The 27,308-nt window shown below is 43.5% G+C and overlaps 1 protein-coding gene across 1 annotated transcript in view; it reads left to right on the forward strand.

The window, feature by feature from the left end:
• Positions 1–456: 456 nt before the first annotated feature.
• ZNRF3 (zinc and ring finger 3) overlaps positions 457–27,308 on the forward strand; it is a 163,628-nt gene continuing 136,776 nt past the window's right edge. The window contains exon 1 of the mRNA XM_069754424.1: positions 457–908. Within this exon, the coding sequence (XP_069610525.1) occupies positions 549–908 (360 nt within the window). The 5' untranslated portion in view covers positions 457–548. The remainder of the gene's footprint in view (positions 909–27,308) is intronic.

Consider the following 27,308-nt stretch of genomic DNA (forward strand, 5'->3'; position numbering starts at 1 on the left):
CTGTAGCCCCCCCGGACAGGTCTCCCCAGGAGCAGGACTGCAGCCCCCCGGACAGGTCTCCCCAGGAGCAGGACTGCAGCCCCCCGGACAGGTCTCCCCAGGAGCAGGACTGTAGCCCCCCCGGACAGGTCTCCCCAGGAGCAGGACTGCAGCCCCCCGGACAGGTCTCCCCAGGAGCAGGACTGCAGCCCCCCGGACAGCCCGCAGCCTTTGATCCTTGTCCTCCTCCCCGCCCGCTCCTCCTCCCGCACTGACTTCCCGGACCGCCGCCGCCGCCGCTCTCCTGCCATCAGGACACTGGAAGAAGAACACAAGAATCCCGTCAGAAGTTCCTGGTGTTCCTGTGTTGTTCTCAGTGCGGCCCCCTCCTCCCCGGCACTGGGAGGGGACACGGAGGGGTCAGGGAGAGCTGGGAGGCGGGGACAACCCCCCCTTTTGGAAGAAAAAAAAAGGGAAAAAAAAGAAAGACAATCACGTGGATGAGATGAAAGGGATGCCGCCTGGCAGGGAGCGGAGACACCGAGGATCCTCAGCCATGTCATGGAGCGATGAGCGGCAGCCCCCCATGTGATCCCCTCCTCCTGACCGCTGCCGCCCTCCTGCCTCCTCTGCCCGCCGACCGTGCTGAACCCCGGCCCAGGACAATCGGAAATTATGTTCCCGTCGGTGCCGACCCCCCATCCTGCGAGATGAAAGAGCCGAGGGTCCGGGGGAGCCTGCCCCTGCTCTGGCTGGGGGTCCTGCTGGCTGCGGCTCCCGGGGGGTCCCTGGCTAAGGAGACTGCGTTCGTGGAAGTGGTTCTGTTCGAGTCCAGTCCCAATGGAGATTATAAAACCCACACTACTGAGCTGCAGGGGAGGTTCACCCGGGCGGGGGCCACGATCAGCGCGGAGGGGGAGATCGTGCAGGTAAGACCCCAATCCCGGCGGCCGGGGCTTTCCCCGGTGCCCTCCGCTGGTTTCCCCGGTGCCCTCCGCTGGTTTCCCCGGTGCCCTCCGCTGGTTTCCCCGGTGCCCTCCGCTGGTTTCCCCGGTGCCCTCCGCTGGTTTCCCCGGTGCCCTCCGCAGGTTTCCCCGGTGCCCTCCGCGCTTTTTTACCCGGTGCCCTCCGCTGGTTTCCCCGGTGCCCTCCGCAGGTTTCCCCGGTGCCCTCCGCGCTTTTTTACCCGGTGCCCTCCGCTGGTTTCCCCGGTGCCCTCCGCAGGTTTCCCCGCTGCCCTCCGCGCTTTTTTCCCCGGTGCCCTCCGCGGCTTCCCCGGTGCCCTCCGCGGCTTCCCCGGTGCCCTCCGCGGTTTCCCCGGTGCCCTCCGCTCCCTCCTGAGGGCAGAGCAGAAGTTTCCTCACTTGCAGCAGGGCAGTGATTGGGGAAGGGGCAGCCTGTGGCGTCTGGTGACAAGATGGCCTCTACTATGTGCGGACTTCATTCACAATAGGGACCCTGCTAGTGAGGAGCTGTGATAAGGAGAGCTGCCAGGTTCCTCAGCCTGTGCGGGCCTGCTGGGAGTTGTAGTCCCGCAGCAGCTGGCCAGGTGAGCCCTGACAGTCCTTGTCCTGCTGATACATTGTCTCTGTTAGTAAATGAAGCCTCACATTTGCCGATATTCTCACTTTCCTTGTGTTTAACCCTCTCAGCCCTGCCGGCAGCGGACTATTTTTGCTTGTCCTTGTCCCATGGCCCTGCTGGGGATGGTTCCTGCACACAGTGCCCTGGCTATAGGCATGCCATGTAGTAGGGATGGTTCCTGCACACAGTGCCCTGGCTATAGGCATGCCATGTAGTAGGGATGGTTCCTGCGCACAGTGCCCTGGCTATAGGCATGCCATGTAGTAGGGATGAGTACTGCACACAGTGCCCTGGCTATAGGCATGCCATGTAGTAGGGATGGTTCCTGCACACAGTGCCCTGGCTATAGGCATGCCATGTAGTAGGGATGGTTCCTGCACACAGTGCCCTGGCTATAGGCATGCCATGTAGTAGGGATGGTTACTGCACACAGTGCCCTGGCTATAGGCATGCCATGTAGTAGGGATGGTTCCTGCGCACAGTGCCCTGGCTATAGGCATGCCATGTAGTAGGGATGGTTACTGCAGACAGTGCCCTGGCTATAGGCATGCCATGTAGTAGGGATGGTTCCTGCACACAGTGCCCTGGCTATAGGCATGCCATGTAGTAGGGATGGTTCCTGCACACAGTGCCCTGGCTATAGGCATGCCATGTAGTAGGGATGGTTCCTGCACACAGTGCCCTGGCTATAGGCATGCCATGTAGTAGGGATGGTTCCTGCACACAGTGCCCTGGCTATAGGCATGCCATGTAGTAGGGATGGTTCCTGCACACAGTGCCCTGGCTATAGGCATGCCATGTAGTAGGGATGGTTCCTGCACACAGTGCCCTGGCTATAGGCAAGCCATGTAGTAGGGATGGTTACTGCACACAGTGCCCTGGCTATAGGCATGCCATGTAGTAGGGATGGTTCCTGCACACAGTGCCCTGGCTATAGGCATGCCATGTAGTAGGGATGGTTCCTGCACACAGTGCCCTGGCTATAGGCATGCCATGTAGTAGGGATGGGTACTGCACACAGTGCCCTGGCTATAGGCATGCCATGTAGTAGGGATGGTTACTGCACACAGTGCCCTGGCTATAGGCATGCCATGTAGTAGGGATGGTTACTGCAGACAGTGCCCTGGCTATAGGCATGCCATGTAGTAGGGATGGTTCCTGCACACAGTGCCCTGGCTATAGGCATGCCATGTAGTAGGAATGGTTCCTGCACACAGTGCCCTGGCTATAGGCATGCCATGTAGTAGGGATGGTTCCTGCACACAGTGCCCTGGCTATAGGCATGCCATGTAGTAGGGATGGTTCCTGCACACAGTGCCCTGGCTATAGGCATGCCATGTAGTAGGGATGGTTACTGCACACCGTGCCCTGGCTATAGGCATGCCATGTAGTAGGGATGGTTCCTGCACACAGTGCCCTGGCTATAGGCATGCCATGTAGTAGGGATGGTTCCTGCACACAGTGCCCTGGCTATAGGCATGCCATGTAGTAGGGATGGGTACTGCACACAGTGCCCTGGCTATAGGCATGCCATGTAGTAGGGATGGTTCCTGCACACAGTGCCCTGGCTATAGGCATGCCATGTAGTAGGGATGGTTCCTGCACACAGTGCCCTGGCTATAGGCATGCCATGTAGTAGGGATGGTTACTGCACACAGTGCCCTGGCTATAGGCATGCCATGTAGTAGGGATGGTTCCTGCACACAGTGCCCTGGCTATAGGCATGCCATGTAGTAGGGATGGTTCCTGCACACAGTGCCCTGGCTAAAGGCATGCCATGTAGTAGGGATGGTTCCTGCACACAGTGCCCTGGCTATAGGCATGCCATGTAGTAGGGATGGTTACTGCACACAGTGCCCTGGCTATAGGCATGCCATGTAGTAGGGATGGTTCCTGCACACAGTGCCCTGGCTATAGGCATGCCATGTAGTAGGGATGGTTACTGCACACAGTGCCCTGGCTATAGGCATGCCATGTAGTAGGGATGGTTCCTGCACACAGTGCCCTGGCTATAGGCATGCCATGTAGTAGGGATGGTTCCTGCACACAGTGCCCTGGCTATAGGCATGCCATGTAGTAGGGATGGTTACTGCACACCGTGCCCTGGCTATAGGCATGCCATGTAGTAGGGATGGTTACTGCACACTGTGCCCTGGCTATAGGCATGCCATGTAGTAGGGATGAGTACTGCACACAGTGCCCTGGCTATAGGCATGCCATGTAGTAGGGATGGTTCCTGCACACAGTGCCCTGGCTATAGGCATGCCATGTAGTAGGGATGGTTCCTGCACACAGTGCCCTGGCTATAGGCATGCCATGTAGTAGGGATGGTTACTGCACACCGTGCCCTGGCTATAGGCATGCCATGTAGTAGGGATGAGTACTGCACACAGTGCCCTGGCTATAGGCATGCCATGTAGTAGGGATGGTTCCTGCACACAGTGCCCTGGCTATAGGCATGCCATGTAGTAGGGATGGTTACTGCACACCGTGCCCTGGCTATAGACATGCCATGTAGTAGGGATGGTTCCTGCACACAGTGCCCTGGCTATAGGCATGCCATGTAGTAGGGATGGTTACTGCACACCGTGCCCTGGCTATAGGCATGCCATGTAGTAGGGATGGTTCCTGCACACAGTGCCCTGGCTATAGGCATGCCATGTAGTAGGGATGGTTACTGCACACCGTGCCCTGGCTATAGGCATGCCATGTAGTAGGGATGGGTACTGCACACAGTGCCCTGGCTATAGGCATGCCATGTAGTAGGGATGGTTACTGCACACAGTGCCCTGGCTATAGGCATGCCATGTAGTAGGGATGGTTCCTGCACACAGTGCCCTGGCTATAGGCATGCCATGTAGTAGGGATGGGTACTGCACACAGTGCCCTGGCTATAGGCATGCCATGTAGTAGGGATGGTTACTGCACACCGTGCCCTGGCTATAGGCATGCCATATAGTAGGGATGGTTCCTGCACACAGTGCCCTGGCTATAGGCATGCCATGTAGTAGGGATGGTTACTGCACCGTGCCCTGGCTATAGGCATGCCATGTAGTAGGGATGGTTCCTGCACACAGTGCCCTGGCTATAGGCAAGCCATGTAGTAGGGATGGTTCCTGCACACAGTGCCCTGGCTATAGGCATGCCATGTAGTAGGGATGGTTCCTGCACACAGTGCCCTGGCTATAGGCATGCCATGTAGTAGGGATGGTTCCTGCACACAGTGCCCTGGCTATAGGCATGCCATGTAGTAGGGATGGTTCCTGCACACAGTGCCCTGGCTATAGGCATGCCATGTAGTAGGGATGAGTACTGCACACAGTGCCCTGGCTATAGGCATGCCATGTAGTAGGGATGGGTACTGCACACAGTGCCCTGGCTATAGGCATGCCATGTAGTAGGGATGGTTACTGCACACAGTGCCCTGGCTATAGGCATGCCATGTAGTAGGGATGGGTACTGCACACAGTGCCCTGGCTATAGGCATGCCATGTAGTAGGGATGGGTACTGCACACAGTGCCCTGGCTATAGGCATGCCATGTAGTAGGGATGGGTACTGCACACAGTGCCCTGGCTATAGGCATGCCATGTAGTAGGAATGGTTCCTGCTCACAGTGCCCTGGCTATAGGCATGCCATGTAGTAGGGATGGGTACTGCACACAGTGCCCTGGCTATAGGCATGCCATGTAGTAGGCCTGGTCCAGACTGGCAGGGAAGGCATCGCTGGCTTACTTTTTGGGGTGAGGCGGGCAGAGTGATTGCATTCTCCTGCACCCCGTGTTCTGACAATGAGTTATTGGAGAAGATTCCGGGCTGGGATGATAGAAGTGAGATTGTCAGCGGTGCGCTTAACCCTTCGGGCGCCGGAGGCGACATCTGTGTACAGTATGTTTGGAAGGCCAGTGGCGTAATAGCATCCAGACTGAACCATGGGGCACAAATGGTTTCTGCTATGTATTTTTTTTTTTTGGGTGATTGGCTGGTACAGAATAAAAGCCCTGGATATTTCTCTATGCGCTTTGCGTTTTTGGGCCACGTGCGGTCTGTCCCCAGCGCTGCATGCAAACGCTTTGATGTTCGAGGCCGTTCCCATGTAATTAGACTGCGAGCTCCGCAGATCAGAGACGCGCTCACATTGGATGAAATACACAGATTAACTGCAATCGCCATAGAAAAACATTTTATATTTAACTTCATTTCTAAGTGTTCTGCAATTCTCCTTAGGGGAAAAAAGCAAAAGACAATCGGATGGTATTTTGTTAAAATGTGAGCTGGAATCTGACTGGTTTCTCTGGGCAGCTAGCTCACTGTCTGGACTATTGGCACCGCCATTATGAGAAGTTACCATCCTGTTGGCTTGTGAAGCCTCACATTAATCTGGCCCTCTAAAATTATCAGTGATGTGTTCCAGTGAGCCAACAATATAGGACTTTGTGTTCTTATATGAGTTATTACTCTAGCTTTCCATTATCTCTGTCCCTGGGAAAGCTGGGTGACAGTGTGGCCGCCACTACGACTCCAGTAAGGTTTGCCGCCCTGATGCTTTAATAGCACGTGTCCTTATTTCCACGTCGGTGGAACCCTAGGGGAGGCTGCAAGGGGCTTTTTGAAGAGGTTTTTTCTTAGCAGGTCCATTTCCCCCCCAAAAAATGGTTGAAAGACTTCCTATTTATTTCTTTTGTAAAACCTGTTTGATGTTCAGTGTTTTGAGCATTTTTTTTCTTGTCAGGTGTTGAAAAAGTGTAAATCGTGGATTTGATGGAATCTGCTCCAAATTAGCACCGGCCCTATCAGAAGGTGCAACCCGCCCCCCCAAAAAAAAAAAAAATTTCAAAACCTCTTCATAATTGAAAGGAAAAACTAAAAAATCCCCAATCAAGGAGCATTTTTCAAGCACTTTTCACTGATTTTTTTTTTTCCCAATTAGAGCAAAAATCCCGTACGCCTGTGTGCGCATACCATAAGGGTGTATTCACACGTGTGATTTTGCGTTGAAACACATTTTGTTTTGCGTGTTTTTCGCCTACTGCAAAAAATTTTGCAACCAATATCGGCATGATGACACCACAGTAAGGCGATGTACACACTTTGCGGATTCCACTGCAGAATTTTCCGCAGTGGAATTCCAAAATCTGCAGTGAAAACCCGTCGCGGTTTTTACTGCGGATTTATCGCGGTTTTTACTGCGGTTTCTTATGTGGATTTTCATCTGCAGTTTCCTATTGGAGCAGGTGAAAATCCGCAGAAAAGAAGTGACATGCTGCGGAATGTAATCCGCAGCGTTTCCGCGCGTTTTTTTCCGCAGCATGTGCACAGCGTTTTTTGTTTTCCATAGGTTTACATTGTACTGTAAACTCATGAGAAACTGCTGCGGATCCGCTGCAAAATCCGCAAAGTGTGCACATAGCCTAAATCATGGTTTTCATGCAGTTTTAACCAACATGACGACATGTCCATATTCCCTAATACTTATTACAGTATTTTATTGAATACAACCATTCCACATATCAGTCTATTGTAATACTCCAGTCTACAGTATTTTTAATCCTATACTTAAAAAAAAAAAAAAAAAAAAAAAAAAAAATGAAAAAAAAAAAGTGTATGCATCTCATTATCCACACTGCTGGGCTCTGTTAACCCAAGGAAATGTGCAAAGAATGTTTTTAAGATGTGCATGAACCTGGCGAGTTTTACGTTTCAGGACACCCCCCGGCGCCTTTTTAAACATTTCTTGCGACGTCTTTGGCTGTAGTGTTGTTTTTTTTTTTTTTTACTTTGATTTTTTTTAACTCGTGTTGAATAAACTACAGCAGAAACCATCTGACGAATGATCAGGTCACTTCTATTGACTACTCTGCATCTTTGGGAAGTCGTTTCTACCTTGCAGTGCAGGTGTCCATTCCTTTTAGCATTTATTTAGTGCATTTTCTGAGGTGGGCCATGGACCATATCCACCTGAAAAAGACGTCATGTAGACATACCATTATGTTTTTCTATTCTTTAAGGATTAGACTAAATCTACACACCTGTGATACCGGGACCATGTGCAGATCATAACGCGTGGCCCAACCGGCGGGTCTCCTGATCTGAGCTAACTGTCTTTTATATGCCTAGTAGGCAGTTATCTCAGGTCAGGAGACCTGCCGGTCAGATGACTTCACATGGTTCACGTTTCACTTATGTGAATTTGGCCTTACATGCCGTAATGGACTAGAAAATTAAGGTCTGCACTAAATTCTTGGCATTGAAGCCCTGCAATCCAGATTGAGCCTGACAGATCCCATTGTTGGCCTAAGTAAGTGATTGGATGTGTCATATGGGTCATGGCCTTGTGCTTGAGGATGTTTCCCAAACAGGACATGTTGAATTCTTTGTTCTCACTCCCGATAAACAGTCGCCAGGGTTATGTCAGTGGCTCGTTCTCTTCTCACCTCTGAGAACATGCGCATGCTCACCTGAACCCAGCAGATGTGTATATGGAGCCGAGAGGGGCAATTGTTGGGCCAAGGAGCGTTTGGTTGACTCTCTAAGGTGCATGGCCTCCTATTGAGAACCTTCATGTGATCTTCGATCGGTTCATATTTCATTTTGATTCTTTACTGAGAATAAATGATCAATTGACGTCATTAAATTTCTATTTTGTATGATGAAATGAATCTTGTTCCTAGGACATGTTGTCTTGCAGGTATGTCTAGTACCTTGGAACAAATGAGTAAAGGCCGTTCTCATTTCCATGCTCTCCTACGCTGTGTCCATTCTTTGCCATGTTGTGTGTCCTTCCTTTCCGTGAATGTCTTTCAGATGCATACAATCGGCGTACAGTAGTCCTGCAGCTGGAGAAGAGCCGGCTGGGAAAGCCAGTGGTAATGCAGCATCTGTGGAGGATGAGATGTCAATAGGTTGAGAGCATGATCTGATTACTTCCCAGGTTTGCTGCAAGTGCCAGAACGTATTGTTGAGGCACACAGTGGAGGGATCTGCTTTGTGTTAGAGATTCTTCCTGTAACTGATACCTACATCCTTCCTTGTCCTAATCATTAGCCTGTGAAATAAGACACTCGCAGTATGTGCGCTTGATAATGTAGCTCTTGGTGGACAGATTTCATCAGGTTTCTTTTGTGACCTAGATATTTGCAGGTGTAAATGTATGATCGGATACCGATATGTGCACCATGTATCTGGATTTTACTGATGTGTTGCATGTTTACAGCCATGTCCCAGAAAAAGTGTTACAGAAACTGGGATTTATGTCGGGCCGAAACGCAGCCTCTATGGGTGGCCAATAATAATAATAATAATAATAATCTTTATTTATGTAGCGCCAACATATTCCACAGCGCTTTACAGTTTAACAGTTTCAAACACAAAAGTCATAAGTAACAACGTTAACAATACAATAATTAAAGCAAAATAAGACGACCCTGCTCGTGAGAGCTTACAATCTACAATGTAGTCAGCAAATGGTGTGCAAGATCATCCAACTATTATAAAAATGTAACAAGTCCATTTTTTTTTTTTTGAGGGGTGTGTGGGACAGTAAGATACAATATTCGTCGTTGACATGACAGGTTTGACTAATACTATGGGAGAGGTGTCAGTTATTTAAGGTTAACTATCGTACCCTGTAGTAGTTCAGGTATTCCTCTGAATATAGGAAAGGAATTTATATATGTAAAGCTAGTTATTACAATAAGTGCTTGTTTCGTAACTTCATAGATGAGAACCACTATTGCACCATTATCGCTGATTACTGACCAAAAGTATGGCATCTTCTGATCTATATGGATCAAATAAGTAATTTTTGGACATTTTTCATAGTCTTGTTCGCGGTTTATTGTCACTAGCGGACACAGAGAAAAGGGCCCCTGTGTAAGAACAATATATGGGCCCTTTGCTGTCCAACAGCTCCTAAAAAGGCTAATTTGCACATGCTTTGGAGGTAGAAATGGCCCCCTTACCTCTTGGGCCCCTGTGTGGTTGCACCATTGATATATCTGTTCTTGCTTTCAGTCCATGACACTGGCAGAGAGTGCCAACATTTTAAGACACATATGCGTTTCATACATTCCGCGGGTTGTATTAGTGCACATGATTGCATTATCGGTACGAATGCGATGCAACAACGTTTTTAATGTTAAATATAGGAAAAGAAAAAGCATGCGTTTTTTTGCGCTAAAACGCAGCGCCAAAAAACGCAAATGTGAAACCAGCCTCAGAAGTTTGGCTTACCGACTCCCACAGCTCTGGAACCCAGGACCCAGCACTACAAAGCACCAGTGCTGACCATCGAGCCATTGTTTCTTCTAGTAAGCATATTGTCCAAATACCTTTTCGGTAAATTAGATCCCGTCTTTTTATTTGCGCAGAAAATAATACGTACTTATGTGAGAAGGAAACTCGTTTTGTGAGGTTGTGTAGTGCGTGTTTATTGCAGTAAATTACAAAGTAACTGAACAAATCAGTTTGTTATGCACTTGAAGTTGCTATCACTTCCCTTATCAGATCATATTCTAATGAGGTCCTAAGAAGGGAAACCTTTTTTTTCCATATACCACCTGGAAGGACATATGTTTTTTGTTCATATGTTTATGCTGATTGCCATGCGATCACAGAAGAAAACCTCCTAAAGCTATTAATAATAAAAGAATCTGAGAAATGCTAGTTTTCCCTGAGGTTGACCATTTTCTAAGAAGTATAAGCAATAGTTTTTAAAGCGTTACTAAAATCTTTTACTGAACTGTTTATGTCTGGATCACACTGTCATGTTTGTATTGCTTTTCGGTGTTGGATGATTTTTCTTTTTATGTTTTTTCATCTTATTTTCGGGCAGTACTTAAGTCTTATTGGATCGTAGCAAGGTCTCCGATTTGATGCGTTGACTTTGTGATGTAGATCCTTCCTCATATCTCACTTTGGTCTTGGTTATGAGTATATGCCCTTTTGTGCGAAAGACCTGCGCAAATCCAGTGCTTGCTTTGAACTTATAGGTTATATCGGTGCGATGCCGATATAATTTTTAAGTGGTTTCTGAGAAGAGTCGTATACATCTAGTTTTAGGGGAAGTATCCATTGGGTGATCTGGCACAACGAGTGACCGGTCCACATTCTTTACACTCACCACCGCCACAGACACCTTTTACAATGTGTGTTTCCTATGCTTTGTGCCAAATGTTTGCTCTCTTAACTCTAATCTCAACTGAGCTCTTATTAATACAAAATTAGCAACTTAAACAAGCCATTTAAAACTGTTTTATCCTGCCGAGCCGAGAGATAATGTCAAGAGTTGGCAAAATGAAGCAGTATTTTATTCTCTATGGGCTTTCGTAAGACTTATCTAAACTCTCTTTCAAGTCCTTCAGCTATTTCGTTTTTTTTTTTTTCCCTCTGGTTGACAACTGTAATGTACAGAAAATTGACTGAGATTAGGATGTAATATATTTGCTTTTACAGAAGTAGTTTGTGTTGAAAAGTAAAGATGGTTGGGAGAAAGTTGTGAGCAATTTATAATGTTGGATAATGATTCTCAAGGCAAACTATTCTAGAGAATGTTTCCATGTTTTCTCATGGCCATCAGTGGCTACCTCCATGATTCTTGGATATAGCGTTGTATGGTGACTGAATGCATGGTAGGATAGATGAGGTTGAGGGCAGGACAGAAGACTACAAGCATCAAAAACCTGATTGTCCTACTTACCGTATATTTATTTTACTTCATTTACGGTACATAGTGCCATTAATTCCAATCAGTGTGTCTTCGGAGCGTGGCAGGAAACAGGAGTACCTCGAGGAAACCGACACAAACATGGGAAGAACATACAAACTCCTTACAGATGTTCTGCTTGGTGGGATTTGAACTCTGGGTTGCGATAGTACAGTGCTAACCACTGAGGAATCATACTGCTCCATATTGCCATCATTAAAAAGTAACTGTATTAACTCCCCATGTTTGCGTGGCTTTCACCCGGGTTTTATGGTTTCTTCTCATGCTCCAGACATACTGATAGGGAAATTAGATTCAACCCCAATGGGGACAGCGATTTATGTCTGATAAATCTTCGGAATGTGATGGCGTTTTATAAGCAAAAGCATAATTTATAACCAGCATTTTAATTCATAAATCAATAATAAATATGAAAATAATCTATTTTGTAATTTACTTTATCAGAGGAATAAGCTTCTTTCTCCTGGATTGATCTTTCACTCTCACTTCATGGGTAAACCCTTTAAAATCTGTATTTACCGAAGACAGATTTTACCTGTGAATTGAGAATTTTGAGAGTGAAAGATCAGCCAGGGAGGATAAAGAAGCAGAATTATCTAATAAGAGATATTACAAAGTTTCTCATTTTCATGACTTATGAAAAATTGTGTGGCTGCAAATCTCACCTTATTGTCCCATCGAGAGAGTTTTGATGATCACCATGTCATGAATTTATTGCAGTCAAACACTATAGGACTCTGTATTCTATATATTGTGTGTGTAAGCTCGACTTAATATAATATTTTTATCCACTTTTTGTATCTCCTCTGACTACTGGTTGTCAGGGATACCATTTTTTCCTCATTCTATTGGAATCATTTGACATTCCGTCCATGTGACTGTCCTCCATTCCTTTGTTGGATATTGAATTCCCACCCAATTATATTCATCTCCATCATTTATTGTTGTTGTTTCGGCTTTATCCTTGAAGAGTTAGTTTTGTAAAGGTGTCTAGCCGGGAATGGAGCACACTAAACAGGATGGTGTCCGCTATTCTAATTTCTAGGCATATAGTGCATTAAGTTGACCTTTTGTAGCTAAAGCTGTTGTCCACTACTTTAATATTGATTATCAGTGTCAGTAGTTACGGAGCTGCGCTGTCTGTTGATGGTGGCCATGGCCGGGTGCTGCACATCCATCCCCTATTCATTAGAATAGGGGGCGGATATGCAGTACCCAGCCGCGTGCACCATCAGTAGATGGAGCTGCTCCATAACTGTGCACTTTTGACCACTGCCAGCACATAGATCAGCTGATCGGGGTGAGTGTTGCACCCCCCACAAATCATACATTGATGACCTATCATAAGGATAGGTCATCAATGTTAAAATGGTTCCTCTGTAATGCCCCTTCTGTCCTACTTTATCATAGTAAGTTCACGTATATATCACTTTCAACTTGCACTTTATATAGCAAGGATTGCTTTATAGTTATCCATCTGCAAGTAACATGTCATAAGAAAAGTAAATTCTTATCATTTAACTATTTAGATGCATATTAACATTGGTCAAATCTTGGAAATTCTGTTTACCGTATTTGCTTTCGAAGTACATCCAATAAAAGCCACAATACAGCCAAGCGAAGACATTTATTATTAAGGTGGAAGTGGTGCGCACTTAAATCCCATCGCTTTTTCGTGTAGCATTAGCTTTTTGTGTATCCTATTTTATTTATGAAACCTTTTGTCTGAACTCGCGTTTCGAGCCATGATTACTGCATGGTTGACATGCACTGTAGGGTGAAAAGCACCCACGTTATTGCATGGGTTATGGTTTCACATAAATATATCAGCTCCTATTAAATGATTAGGTAAGACTCTGACCAACTTAAGCCAGGATGGCCACTGCCTGATTCCAGCTTGCCCTATTCCTCTCAAAGGTTAGCACATTTTTCATTTTTAGATTTCATTATAAAATTGACTGCAGGTACGCTTTCCTCACAGGAGCTAATTACAGTATTATATTCCACTGGGTTTCTGCTTTTTCCACACAAACACAGATAACAAACCTAAAGGCACCTGAAGCATAAGTTTCATGGTATTGCAATCTGGTTAGCATCATCATAAGTGGTATCTCTCTTTGTATTTCTAAAGGGGATTTTGGAGAACTGTGATCTGTACATCATTACTTCTTAACTTTACCGTAGACCTTAAATAGCTTTCAGCCAATTGATCGTTCAGCCAACAAATATCTTTCCTGAGTTCCCATGATGGACAACCCCGGCGATAACTTATTTTCAGGGAGAGGAAAAAGTGTTGGTGTTGAAACTCAATATCCCACCAGTCCTAGACAGAACTTTGCCTCAGTAGTTAGTACTCTTGCTTTGTAGCGCTGGTGTCCTGGGTTCAAATCCCACCAAGGACAACATCTACAAGAAGTTAGCATGTTCTTTCCTCCGGTACTCCAAAGACATACTGGAAGGGAATTTAGAATGTGAGCCCCTTTGGGGACAAGGTTGACCATATCTGTAAACCGCTGTGGAATATGATGGAGTGTCGAGGCCCTTGTACAAATTAGGTCATCCTATCTCCTGGGGCTAAACTCAGGTTGGCTTCATGCCCATCCTTTTAAGTTCTTTTTTGAGCGTTATCTTGCCACCCACAAGTGCTGCAGTTTTAATGGACAAATCCAGTATAATCGTGATGTGGTTTTTATATTTTTTTTCCTTCTCTATTATTTCAAGACACGATGGCAAGGGTGAAGGTTAGAAGGCCATGCAACATAAGGATGTGGTAGCATGAAAGGCATGAAGCAGCTCCAGAAAGTAGATTCCATTTTGATTTTTAGTTAATGTGTATAATAAATCTTTACTTTCATGCCATGTTCATGACATATCAGAGTATAGGACAAATCGTTGTTACAAATACATACCATATGTCATACATGTGCAGAAATTCCCATAGTCTAAGAATAAAATGGATATAATTTCCACAACTGTAATTTTCAGCTTTTTGTAGGCCATTTGCTAAATTACTAATATCATATGATATAATTGATATAATTTTCTTAATTTCTCCATGAAATGTAATTGACCTTAATTTTACATAAGTGCTGTGATTATGTGTAACATACAAGTATTTGAAACGCAAGCGATTTATAACCGAAAGTGAATTGGAAGGCAGTCATGGCACATTATAGGTAATTGTTTAATGGTTAATTTTTCTCTACATGGTGATATATCTTCATGTGTGAGGCATGTGTTTAGTGCCAAAAATTAGGTGAGATACTGACATGAGAATTGAGGGGAAAAAAACTTTCCAGAAAAACTTTTGGAGAGGGTATCTTTTGCTTCTGTGTAATTTTTTTGGCACCAAATACACTGCTCCCACTCGGAACCATAATGAATGAATATAGTCTTAGATGAAAGCCAGTGAAACACAGTTATTTGGGATTGCCCAACCATCTAATATGTATATTGGTGTCTCAAGGCTTCCCCCAAATGAAATATTTCAGGGGAAAGAAGAATGTGGCTTGTTGTTCAACATGTCCAATCCTTTTTTCTTCTGTGGTAGCATTTTTCCTTGCTCCTTTTGAAAACATGCTCTATCTCCTGACGGTGTTTGACCATATGTCCACCAGGGCTGTGGAGTCGGTAAGCCAAACCTCCGACTCCCCAATTTTCATGACACCGACTCCGACTCCTCAACCCTGATGTTCACCCTCTACCACCTCCGGAATCCTTCACCAGGACTGAGGGACCTACCATCCTCTCTTTTATGGACTGTACACAGGAGTACAGGTCAATTTGGAAGGATATCCCAAAGCACTATTTGCTTGTAACCGTATGTTTTCTTGAGATATCGCTGGATCAATGATTTAGAGAGGCGGATTACCGGATACATCTTGTGAAGTGCGAGGCACTCACCAAGTCATTGTAAACATGTTAGACTGCTACTGCATTCAAATGGGTAGCCGGACCCTCATACTTGTGACAACTGGGGGTCCTTAAAGCGTTTGGACACTTGACACTTATCTTGTGAATAGATTTGTGATTCTGGAAACGTCTCTTTTGGTGTCTATACCTGTAAATGAATTTAAGTATTTGAACGGTTCTAAAGCCACCGGGATCATACATGAAAGGTCTTCTAAAAAGTTCCATTTACTTGGCCAGCAGATCTAAATGCTTTAGGATATGGAGTGTGGTCCACCCTAATGAAGTGAACACATATATATAGTATTGTAACATTTTATTTTTTGATTATTGTACATAGCAATTTTCCCTAGACGGAGACCACATTTTGTCAAAGCATGTGTTTAAATAAACAGTGTTTTCTATTTGCAGGAGTTAAAATGGGACTTAAATACAGCTTGCAGATTTTTGGATTGGTAGGAGGAGAAAAGTTCTTCTTTATAACCAGACAGTGTTTTCCACCTCTTAGGCGTCTGATTTCCTTGGTTGTATGTGAATTACCAGACTTGTAAGAGCATTGCCACCCAAACATAAATTTGACCATGTATTAATAAGTCAGGAACAGCAGCCATCTTTTTTTTAAATTGTTTGCTTTAGAGATTTTTTTTTTCTTTGCGGTGGGCATTTTTTGCAAAAAAAAAAAAAAAATTATATATATATATATATATATATATATATATATATATATATATATATATATATATATATATACACATATATATATATATATATATATATATATATATATATAATTTTTTTTTTTTTCCTATAAGGGTACATTCATTCATTCAGCATATTCAACTACATATTAGCTTGAATATGTACAAATTGATTAATGAATATCAAATGAAAATGTCTCAGCTACTACACGATGCTAAATGGCAACAAAAAGGTTAATTTACATTGCGTGATGCAATGCAACATTCAGAGCGTATAGTCTATTATTGATCTCGGCAGCACAGGTCCTGTTTACAGAGCATGATCCGCTGCCGAGAGTAATGTTCTTTTGTACTGCAGAAGGCTCACTTACTGGGTTATTGGCAGCCATTTTAGACTGCTCGATTATCAATAATGAGTGTTCTTAGGAACACTTGTTCATGATAATAAGACAGTGTAGATGGATCTTAAGCAGTCTGCATCATCAGACCTTTCTAGCAACTTCTTGGGGCCCAAGCTTACACATTTTTACTATACAGTCATGAACGAAAGTGTTTTCACCCTTGAAATAGTTCCAGAAAATTAAGTATTTCTCCAAAATAGTTATGCAATTATACATGTTTTGTTATATCCATGTTTATTTCCTTTTGTATTGGAACAACACAAAAAAACAGAGAAAAAGGGCAAATTGGAAATAATTTCACACAAAACCCCCAAAATGGACCTGACAAAATAGTTGACACCTTTACAAAATTGCGGGTAAACAACTTTGTTTGAAGCATGTGATGCTCGTTCAAACTCAACTGTGGCAAGTAACAGGTGCAGGCAATATGAAAATGCCACCTGAAACCAGATTAAAAGGGAGAAACTGACTTAATCTTTCCATTGTGTGTCTGTGTGTGCCACACTAAGCACGGAGAACAGAAAGATGAGAACAGAACTGCCTGATCACTTGAGAACCAAAATTGTTGTGCAGTATCAATAATCTCAAGGTTACAAGACCATCTCCAGAGCTGTGGATGTTTCTTTGTTCACGGTTCGCAACATAATTAAGAAGCTTTCAACCCATGGCAATGTAGCTAATCGCATTGGACGTGGAAGGCAGAGAAAAATTGATGAAAGGTTGCAACGCAGGATAGTCCGGATGGTGGATAAGCAGCCCCAATCAAGTTCCAAAGAAATTCAAGCTGTCCTCCAGGCTTCGGGTGTATCCGTGTTAGTGTGGATTATTATGGCAGGAGACCCAAGAGGACCCCATAGCCGACACAGAGACATATAAAAGCTAGACTGCAGTTTGCCATAATCTTTCTGGGAAAGCATCTTGTGGACAGATGAGACCAAAATAGAGATCTTTGGTAAAGCACATCATTTTACTATTTACCAAAAACGGAATGAGACCTACAAAGAAAACAACACAGTACCTACAGTCAAATATGGTGGAGGTTCAAAGATGTTTTGGGTTGTTTTGCTGCCTCTGGCACTGGGTGTCTTGACTGTGTGCAAGGCATCATGAAATCTGAAAATTACCAAAGGATTTTGGGTAACAATGTAGTATCAGAAAGCTGGGATTGTGTTCTATGTCATGGGTCTTTTAGTAGGACAATGACCATAAACATACTTCAAGAAGCACCCAAACATGAATGGAAACAAAGCGCCGGGGAGTTCTGAAGTGGCCCGCAATGAGTCCAGATCTAAATGGAGGTATCTTACAATTGCTGTAAGGAGAAGGCACTCTTCAAATATAAGAAACCTGGAACAATTTGCAAAAGAAAAAATGTCAAATTCCAGTTGAGAGGTGACAGAAGCTTGTTGATGGTTACAGGAAGTGATTGATTGCAGTAATTTATTTCAAAGGGTGTGCAACCAAATATTAAGTTGAGGGTGCCAGCAATTTTGTCCTGCCCATTTTTGAGGTTTTGTGTGACATTTTGTCCAATTTGCTTTTTTTTTTTCTTTTCTCAGTGTTTTTGTGTTGTTCCAATACACACAAAGGAAATAAACATGTATGCAATCATTTTCTCTGAGACCTACTTCATTTTCTGGAACAATTTCAGTGGTGCTAACACTTTTGGTCATGACTGTATGGATCTCTTAATTTCCTGCAGTAATGAATGGCATCATATTTGCTGGTGGTTATACAGCATAGTGGTGTAGTACATGTGCTATGGTTCTGCGTAGTCTGTGAACTGGCTTACAGTGGGGCAAAAAAGTATTTAGTCACTCAGCAATAGTGCAAGTTCCACCACTTAAAAAGATGAGAGGCGTCTGTAATTTACATCATAGGTAGACCTCAACTATGGGAGACAAACTGAGAAAAAAAAATCCAGAAAATCACATTGTCTGTTTTTTTAACATTTTATTTGCATAATATGGTGGAAAATAAGTATTTGGTCAGAAACAAACAATCAAGATTTCTGGCTCTCACAGACCTGTAACTTCTTCTTTAAGAGTCTCCTCTTTCCTCCACTCATTACCTGTAGTAATGGCACCTGTTTAAACTTGTTATTAGTATAAAAAGACACCTGTGCACACCATCAAACAGTCTGACTCCAAACTCCACTATGGTGAAGACCAAAGAGCTGTCAAAGGACACCAGAAACAAAATTGTAGCCCTGCACCAGGCTGGGAAGACTGAATCTGCAATAGCCAACCAGCTTGGAGTAAAGAAATCAACAGTGGGAGCAATAATTAGAAAATGGAAGACATACAAGACCACTGATAATCTCCCTCGATCTGGGGCTCCACGCAAAATCCCACCCCGTGGGGTCAGAATGATCACAAGAACGGTGAGCAAAAATCCCAGAACCACGCGGGGGGACCTAGTGAATGAACTGCAGAGAGCTGGGACCAATGTAACAAGGCCTACCATAAGTAACACACTACGCCACCATGGACTCAGATCCTGCAGTGCCAGACGTGTCCCACTGCTTAAGCCAGTACATGTTCGGGCCCGTCTGAAGTTTGCTAGAGAGCATTTGGATGATCCAGAGGAGTTTTGGGAGAATGTCCTATGGTCTGATGAAACCAAACTGGAACTGTTTGGTAGAAACACAACTTGTCGTGTTTGGAGGAAAAAGAATACTGAGTTGCATCCATCAAACACCATACCTACTGTAAAGCATGGTGGTGGAAACATCATGCTTTGGGGCTGTTTCTCTGCAAAGGGGCCAGGACGACTGATCCGGGTACATGAAAGAATGAATGGGGCCATGTATCGTGAGATTTTGAGTGCAAACCTCCTTCCATCAGCAAGGGCATTGAAGATGAAACGTGGCTGGGTCTTTCAACATGACAATGATCCAAAGCACACCGCCAGGGCAACGAAGGAGTGGCTTCGTAAGAAGCATTTCAAGGTCCTGGAGTGGCCTAGCCAGTCTCCAGATCTCAACCCTATAGAAAACCTTTGGAGGGAGTTGAAAGTCCGTGTTGCCAAGCGAAAAGCCAAAAACATCACTGCTCTAGAGGAGATCTGCATGGAGGAATGGGCCAACATACCAACAACAGTGTGTGGCAACCTTGTGAAGACTTACAGAAAACGTTTGACCTCTGTCATTGCCAACAAAGGATATATTACAAAGTATTGAGATGAAATTTTGTTTCTGACCAAATACTTATTTTCCACCATAATATGCAAATGAAATGTTAAAAAAACAGACAATGTGATTTTCTGGATTTTTTTTTCTCAGTTTGTCTCCCATAGTTGAGGTCTACCTATGATGTAAATTACAGACGCCTCTCATCTTTTTAAGTGGTGGAACTTGCACTATTGCTGACTGACTAAATACTTTTTTGCCCCACTGTATATCACTAGAACTTTACAGAAAAAATGAGTCTTTGTGCAAGGTGTTGTATACTAGGTAAAAGGAAACGGGGAGTAGTGCAATATTTCACTTTTGATATAACAGAAGCAGGTTAGGTAGGCAGTATTGTATGCATTAAATTTTTTTCCCCCGCTTTTTTTTTTCTATTTTTTTTTTTTTTCAATTGAACAAGCCCCTGGCCTACACCGGTGTCTCAGGTTGCAGTTCTTCCCTGTCTGTCGGTTCAGGGATCAGAGGTTCCTGCATGTTGAATCTGGCAGCGCCAGGGGCCAGTTTCTAACAGTGTGACAGCATTTTTAATTTAACAGTGCCGCCTTTGATGTTCTTCAAATATTTATAGGCAGGTAAAGATAACTCTGGCAGGGATATTATTAATGTATATATTTGCTAAGTAGTTGCATGTCACATGTCCACTTCGAATTTAATTTAAGAGTACACCGCAACTATATTACTGATCATAAAACTAATATAGCTTTGATATCTATCAAATGTCTTTTCTTTACTACACAATTAAATGCAAATTTAGTCAATGCAGGTATTCAACCGTTATAGAAATGCAGATCTATATGGACTTGTTAAGGATTTTTTTTTTTTTTTTAACGTTCTCTTAATCTTCCTCTTTTCTTTTTTACGAGCACTCCTAAACGTTGACTCTTCAAAGCAGTGCCATGGTCATGCTACTCTGCGCTCTGAGATCCTGCCAGCAGAAGCAGCCAGGCCTCTTCCACACTGGAGGAGCGCAGGCGCTCTGAGACTTTCCATGTTTAGCGATCCAACCATTGCTTGCAAATGCTCGCGCTCCTTGTCTAGGTAACTGGCTCCTCTGTGGTCAGTAACCTAGGAAAAGAGCTGAACACTGCAATTTATCCTTAACGAAATTTTCAATTTTACAAAGTTGCCTGTTTTTATTCACATTTTGCAAGTTTACTCATGTAAGAAGTTGAGACCTCTTAGTAGTATTTCATCGTTACATGGCTTATTACTCACTTGCAACTCTAAAGTCATTGATTGTTTTATTTTGAAGACTTTTCTTTGCAGTTTTTTTGCTTCTAGATTATTTTTCAAGCAATTATACTTTTGGTTAATTATAGTTTGTTATATGACTGGGCAGATTGTTGAATACAATTAAAGAGGTTGTCCACAACCTCTTCTCCATCTGAATGATTTCCTCCGTTTAAAATAAAAACTCTTACACTCCCGTCCCGTGCCGGCGGCGTTTCAGCGGTGTCAGGACTCGCGTTCCTGGGTCTCACATGAGGTTTTTACGTCACCTATTTTGTGTCAAGGATAGATTATAGTCATGTTGTGTGAGATAATTACGGGACATCATTTCCTAAAGGCTTCATAGAGTTCATTTGTTCAACAGTAGATCTCAAATTGACCTTTGAGAGGAGACCTTTCTACATTGGCTACTTTTTTTCCCTAGATGATCACTTTGATAACATTTTTTAAATACATCAGATAGGGATTGCATACATCAGTTAGGACTGCTCTGATATGGGTATACCTTGACGTTTGGTGGAGCAGCTTGGTATACATTTTTTGCAAAAAACGTATCAACCAAATACCCTGTTTTTTACATCTTTTACTAGCACTTGCGGATTACTGTGATTTTTTTTGAAACTGAGTGTTTTTGGTTCTACTATGCTCTTTTGTGTCTTCACTTTGATAACCTATATTGATTGTTCTCCACCAATTCTCGTGAGACTTTGTTTATGGTTGTCTATGGAGCCATCTACAACAGGGGTGTCAAACTGCATTCCTTGAGGGCTGCAAACAGGTCATGTTTTCAGGATTTCCTTGTAGTGCACAGGTGATAATTTAATCACCAACTCATTATTTGTGTAGGTGATTAAATTATCACCTGTGCAGTACAAGGAAATCCTGAAAACATGACCTGTTTGCAGCCCTCGAGGAATGCAGTTTGACACCCCTGATCTACAACACATATTACGTTGCAGTGTTACTTCTGTGTGTGTGGCCGAGTTGCTCATGGCTTTACATAAACTCTTTTGAAGGTTATTGTACCATAGATACATCATCTTGTTAAGTGTAAACTTGTCTAAGAGACAGTATACCATCGTAAATGTGGAAATATGGCATCTACCAATCATATAGCAAGCCTGGGCTTTGGGAACCATTGTGTTTTAATGGGTTGTAACTGTTTGGGAACTTAGTATTGGGATTAAAATGGATTCAAAAGAGGGAAATAAAAAGCTTAGTTAGCATCCCACTGTACACTATACACCGCTGTACCCCTACTATAAGGTGAATTGTATTCTAGTTAATTCCTAGTCCCAGGAAGACATGGCTCCTCTGCTTTTACTGCTGGCGCCTAACTATGAACACACTGTTCATGTTGCCGTCTGGCTCCTATTTGTCATATAATATTCATCTTTGAGCTAAATCATGTCACTGATATGTCAGTAAGATTAAAGTACATAATTGTCATTTCTAGGAAAAGAGCCAGGTTTTATAGACTACTCTTAAGTATGGAAAATTGCTCGCTACAATTCCTGGTCTTTTTCTATTGATCACTTCCTATACTTCTAGCGTTATAGAGTAGTCTTTATTAAATACTTAGGTTTTCCCATCTACTCTTAAGGGCTAAAATCCTCTTGGGTAGAGTTGAAAGAGAATTAATAAAATTGAATACTCAATCTATTTCGCTTACTCCATGGAATAAAATTCAAGGAACATTATTAGAGAGGCATGAGAAATTATGAAACTGATTTTGCAAAAAAAAAAATATTTGTAGCATATAAAATTGAGCAAAAAAGACTCAGCGTCACGTCAGTAGTCTGTGGCCGATGGACTAGAGCGCAGCCAACCACCTCCTACCTGCCGGTATCCCTGGTGTCTCTTCTGATGAGCAAGCCCAGCTTGAAGTCTTGTGGGCGTTACACTGCAACAATGACTTTGCCCTGAGCCTACTGTGGCACCAAGGATACCAGGCTGTAGAAGGATGTCCGTTAGGCTCTGGTCTGGCACGCTCGGACTAACGATGAAGCTGCTGGATCAGACACCTGCAAATCTATTTTCACACCCAGGCAATAAAAGCTGGAGACCTTGGTGAAATGAAGTAGAACCCTCTTCTGATTTTTAGGCCCGGTATGACGCATTCATGATGTTACGTGCACCAGAAGCTGTTCGCAAAACGCATGTTGGAATGCATGGCACGGGAACAAGAAAGCATCCTTCAATATGACTGAATGTCTATGTTGGCCCAATTTTCCTCACTTGTCTCAGTTGTCAGTGTTTTTCACTCTTTGGCTGGATTTGCAATTATTGATGCACTTTAGTTTATTGGATTGCAATTTACTTTAAACAAGGCTACTATGGCTCATTAATTATATATCCAGTAGTATTTGTAGCACCTTTTGCGGACTAAGTTTCATATTGCTCACTGTTCTCCAGTGCGTTTATCAATGGTACCTAATTTACAGATATGTTAAAAATATGTTAAAAATAATGTGCAACTAATTAGTAACATATTTTCACTATGTATAGCCATTTCATTAATTACGGTATTCATTATTTGTAGATGTATTTTCTTATTAGTTGCATGTTACTTTAAAAAAAATAAAACAATGTTATCAAGTACTATGTAGCTATATAGCATTGTACATTTCTGATTCATGGCACCGGCCTAGTTACGGCACCTATGTTTTGAAAATGGTGACCTACTGTCTGCTGGCATCTTGTCTCCACTGCCATTTAGTCTATTTTCTATTTCATTAATCATATCTTAGTGGGTGTGTTTTTAAGCCTAACTTTGTATTAATAAAAGCATGAGTATTGAATAACTTTGTAGTAGTTTGTGTGTCTTGGTGCATCAGTATTTTCTTTTTAGATAGGTCACATGCACATTGATTTATGTCTCATGGAGCTTGAAACAGTGTTGATTGTTTAGGCCATCATGGCTGCTCATTGGTTAGAGCTGGTTATAGACATTGAACTGCCTCTAGATGTTTACATGATCTCCTTCCACTTAAGGTACCTTCACACATAACGATATTGTTAACGATATCGTTGCATTTTGTGACGTAGCAACGATATCGTTAATGAAATCGTTATGTGTGACAGCGACCAACGATCAGGCCCCTGCTGGGAGATCGTTGGTCGCTGAACAAAGTCCAGAACTTTATTTCGTCGCTGGATCTCCCGTGGACATCGCTGGATCGGCGTGTGTGACACCGATCCAGCGATGTCTTCACTGGTAACCAGGGTAAACATCGGGTAACTAAGCGCAGGGCCGCGCTTAGTAACCCGATGTTTACCCTGGTTACCATCCTAAAAGTAAAAAAAACAAACAGTACATACTTACCTACCGCTGTCTGTCCTCGGCGCTGTGCTCTGCACTCCTCCTGTACTGGCTGTGAGCGTCGGTCAGCCGGAAAGCAGAGCGGTGACGTCACCGCTCTGCTTTCCGGCCGCTGTGCTCACACAGACAGTACAGGAGGAGTGCTTTTTTTTTACTTTTAGGATGGTAACCAGGGTAAACATCGGGTTACTAAGCGCGGCCCTGCGCTTAGTTACCCGATGTTTACCCTGGTTACCGGCATCGTTGGTCGCTGGAGAGCGGTCTGTGTGACAGCTCTCCAGCGACCAAACAGCGACGCTGCAGCGATCCGGATCGTTGTCGGTATCGCTGCAGCGTCGCTTAATGTGAAGGGGCCTTTAAAGGGAACCTGTCACCAGTTCTGTAACATAGCAGCTAAAAATATCATCTTACTCCGCGTCCCTAACTCATTATATAACCTACTGACTCTCCCTATATAGCCCCATAAATCTTCTTGACTTCTCCGGCGCTGCATGCTAATCGTGTCTTTCTGATCCGTTGGGCGTGGCTTCTGTCCTTTCCACCCCTCCCCCTGCTGCTGCTCACTGTCCTTGACATGGATGACGCCTCATTCTCATTGCCTGCGCAGACATATTGCGTCTCGCGCTTGCGCAGTATGCTTTGCCCAACTGCGGGCTAAGCCAAAAAGCAGAAGTGTGCATGCGCACTTCTGATTTTTGGCTTTGCCTGCAGTTGGGCAAAGCATACTGCGCGAGACGCGACTTGTCTGTTCATGCGCGAGATATCTCATGGCGATGAGGATGAAGCCGGAGAGCAGAAGCTGGGGGGAGAGGTGGAGATGACCGAATCCACGCCCATCGGACTGGACAGACCCGATTAGCATACAGCGCTGGAGAAATCAAAAATGTTTTTTGGGGCTAGGGGAGCCAGGGGCTTACATAAGTATTTAGGGAATGCAGCGCAGGCACAGCAGCTTTCTCATAGAGAACACAGGAGTGCTCGACTGACAGAGTGCTCCCATTTTTCTGAGAATCGGTTGACCAAGGATATCCCCCCATTTTACACTTGCCCATGTTTTCTGCTTCCACCACATTTATCTCAGTAACTGACAGCTCACTTTCTGCCTGATGTATCTCTTGACATCTACCATTCACACAATAATATGTAGAGATATAATTGTCACAGGGTTACATTGTCATATATATTTTTTTTTCTACCCATGTGCCAGACTTCTGATGCCAAATTAAATCTGGATTAAACATTTTAATATAGCATTTTTCATTTCTGGAAATCATTTCAACCACACAGGTATATTTAAAGGGACTCTGTCACCTGAATTTGGCGGGACTGGTTTTGGGTCATATGGGCGGAGTTTTCGGGTGTCTGATTCACCCTTTCCTTACCCGCTGGCTGCATGCTGGCTGCAATATTGGATTGAAGTTCATTCTCTGTCCTCCATAGTACACGCCTGCGCAAAGCAATCTTGCCCTGCGCAGGCGTGTACTATGGAGGACAGAGAATGAACTTCAATCCAATATTGCAGCCAGCATGCAGCCAGCGGGTAAGGAAAGGGTGAATCAAACACCCGGAAACTCCGCCCATATGACCCAAAACCAGTCCCGCCAAATTCAGGTGACAGGTTCCCTTTAACTGATAATTTCTTACCAGTAATGCTAACATGCTAACCTGATGTGATCGCTCTGCTTTTATTTTTGTTCTTAGATTTTTCAAAATGTAAATATAAATGCATAATTTTTGTGTTAACTTTAAAAGATTTCGGCAAATACATAGTGTTGTGTTTTTTTTTTTTTTTTCATGATTTTTGGAATAAAATACCAAAAAATGAAGCACGATTGCATTGTGTAACCCAACCTTAGGATTTCCTACTCTTAGAAATTCTAGTGCATCTCATTTTTCAGACCCATCTGTTGTACATGAATCAATGTCATTCTGCTGGCAGTGCTTTGACATTTTCAGGTTTCCATGTGTGTGAATGTAATTATGTCATATTGTCAATGAAAAGGCTATGAAGAAGTTGGAACCTGAGGCTGACCTGCAGCTCCTTGTATTTTGTATATACATGGGTCATGACACGGGAAATAGTCGGAGCCACCAGGATTGTAGCAAGGTGACACCGGCATGGTTGGTTGCAGGTATGGCTTGATCATCATCCACCAGAACTAGTTTTATTGTCCCATATTTAGTCTGGTATATATCTTAATTGAAAATCACAAAATTACATTTCTTAGTATCTCGGACCCCACAAAGTCACTTTGTGTTAGAAGGGAACCAAACATGTACGGTAGTTGAGTAGCATCTCAAGTCTGAGTATACTCATGATCCAAACTTTCTGTACACTGCTATGGAAATGCCTGGGAATGTAGTATCTCTCTTTGATGGTGCTGATTAGTAATGTTCTAATAAAATAGGATTTCATGGCTTGGCCTTACTCACTTCATAGTGTCAATTGGCTCGTTCACTGCATGTTGGAGGCCCAGCGATGGGTTGTGGGATGTTTTGACATTGTTTTCTTGCCAAGACCTTGTGGATAAAGCAGCAGATTTCTCTGTTTAGCCATGAATTTGCTATATAGTTTCCATTTCTGACATATTTCGCTAATGGACCAAAGATCTAGAAGTCAAAGTTTACTCTAATGCATTTAAAGCATAAATATGAGCTCATGCATTACAAGCCAGAAAGTAACATCTCATGTGCAAATAATAAAATACAGAGATGTATAACTGTAGGTCTCGGCTTCTCGACAATGATGGATATTTCCTATTCCAGTGTTTGATGTCATCTTGGTATGGTCTTGAAAAGTGTGTACACTCCATGAAGAGGAGCCATCGTAATATGCGAGACGTAACTAAACAAGGTCATTAATGTTAATTACCATTTTCATTTTAGAAATGTAAATCAGGGGTGTAGTCTTTGGAGGCCAGTTACTACACACCAATAGCCAGCTTGGCTACCATCCTCCTTGTAATTGTTCCAGCTCTACACACACAACACTAATAATAAAGCATGCATTATCAGTGGGAGCAGAAATCAAACCTATAAAGACATCCGTCCTTTGCAATTGAATAAACTATTTTTATAGAAACATTGTATAAAAAATATTTTTAGATGCGTAAGTATAAAAAAAAAAGTAGGGAGCCACATAGTACATGTTGTGAGGGTCATGGCAAACACGTTGAAACACTATGTAAGGAATGAGTACGGTAAATGAGCAAGTTGTGAAAATGTAGAAATCATAAAATGTATGTGTATGATAATACTACACGAACATGGAT

Source organism: Ranitomeya imitator, chromosome 1 (genome assembly GCF_032444005.1).
Source record: "Ranitomeya imitator isolate aRanImi1 chromosome 1, aRanImi1.pri, whole genome shotgun sequence".
In the NCBI taxonomy this organism is placed as follows: Eukaryota; Metazoa; Chordata; class Amphibia; order Anura; family Dendrobatidae; genus Ranitomeya; species Ranitomeya imitator.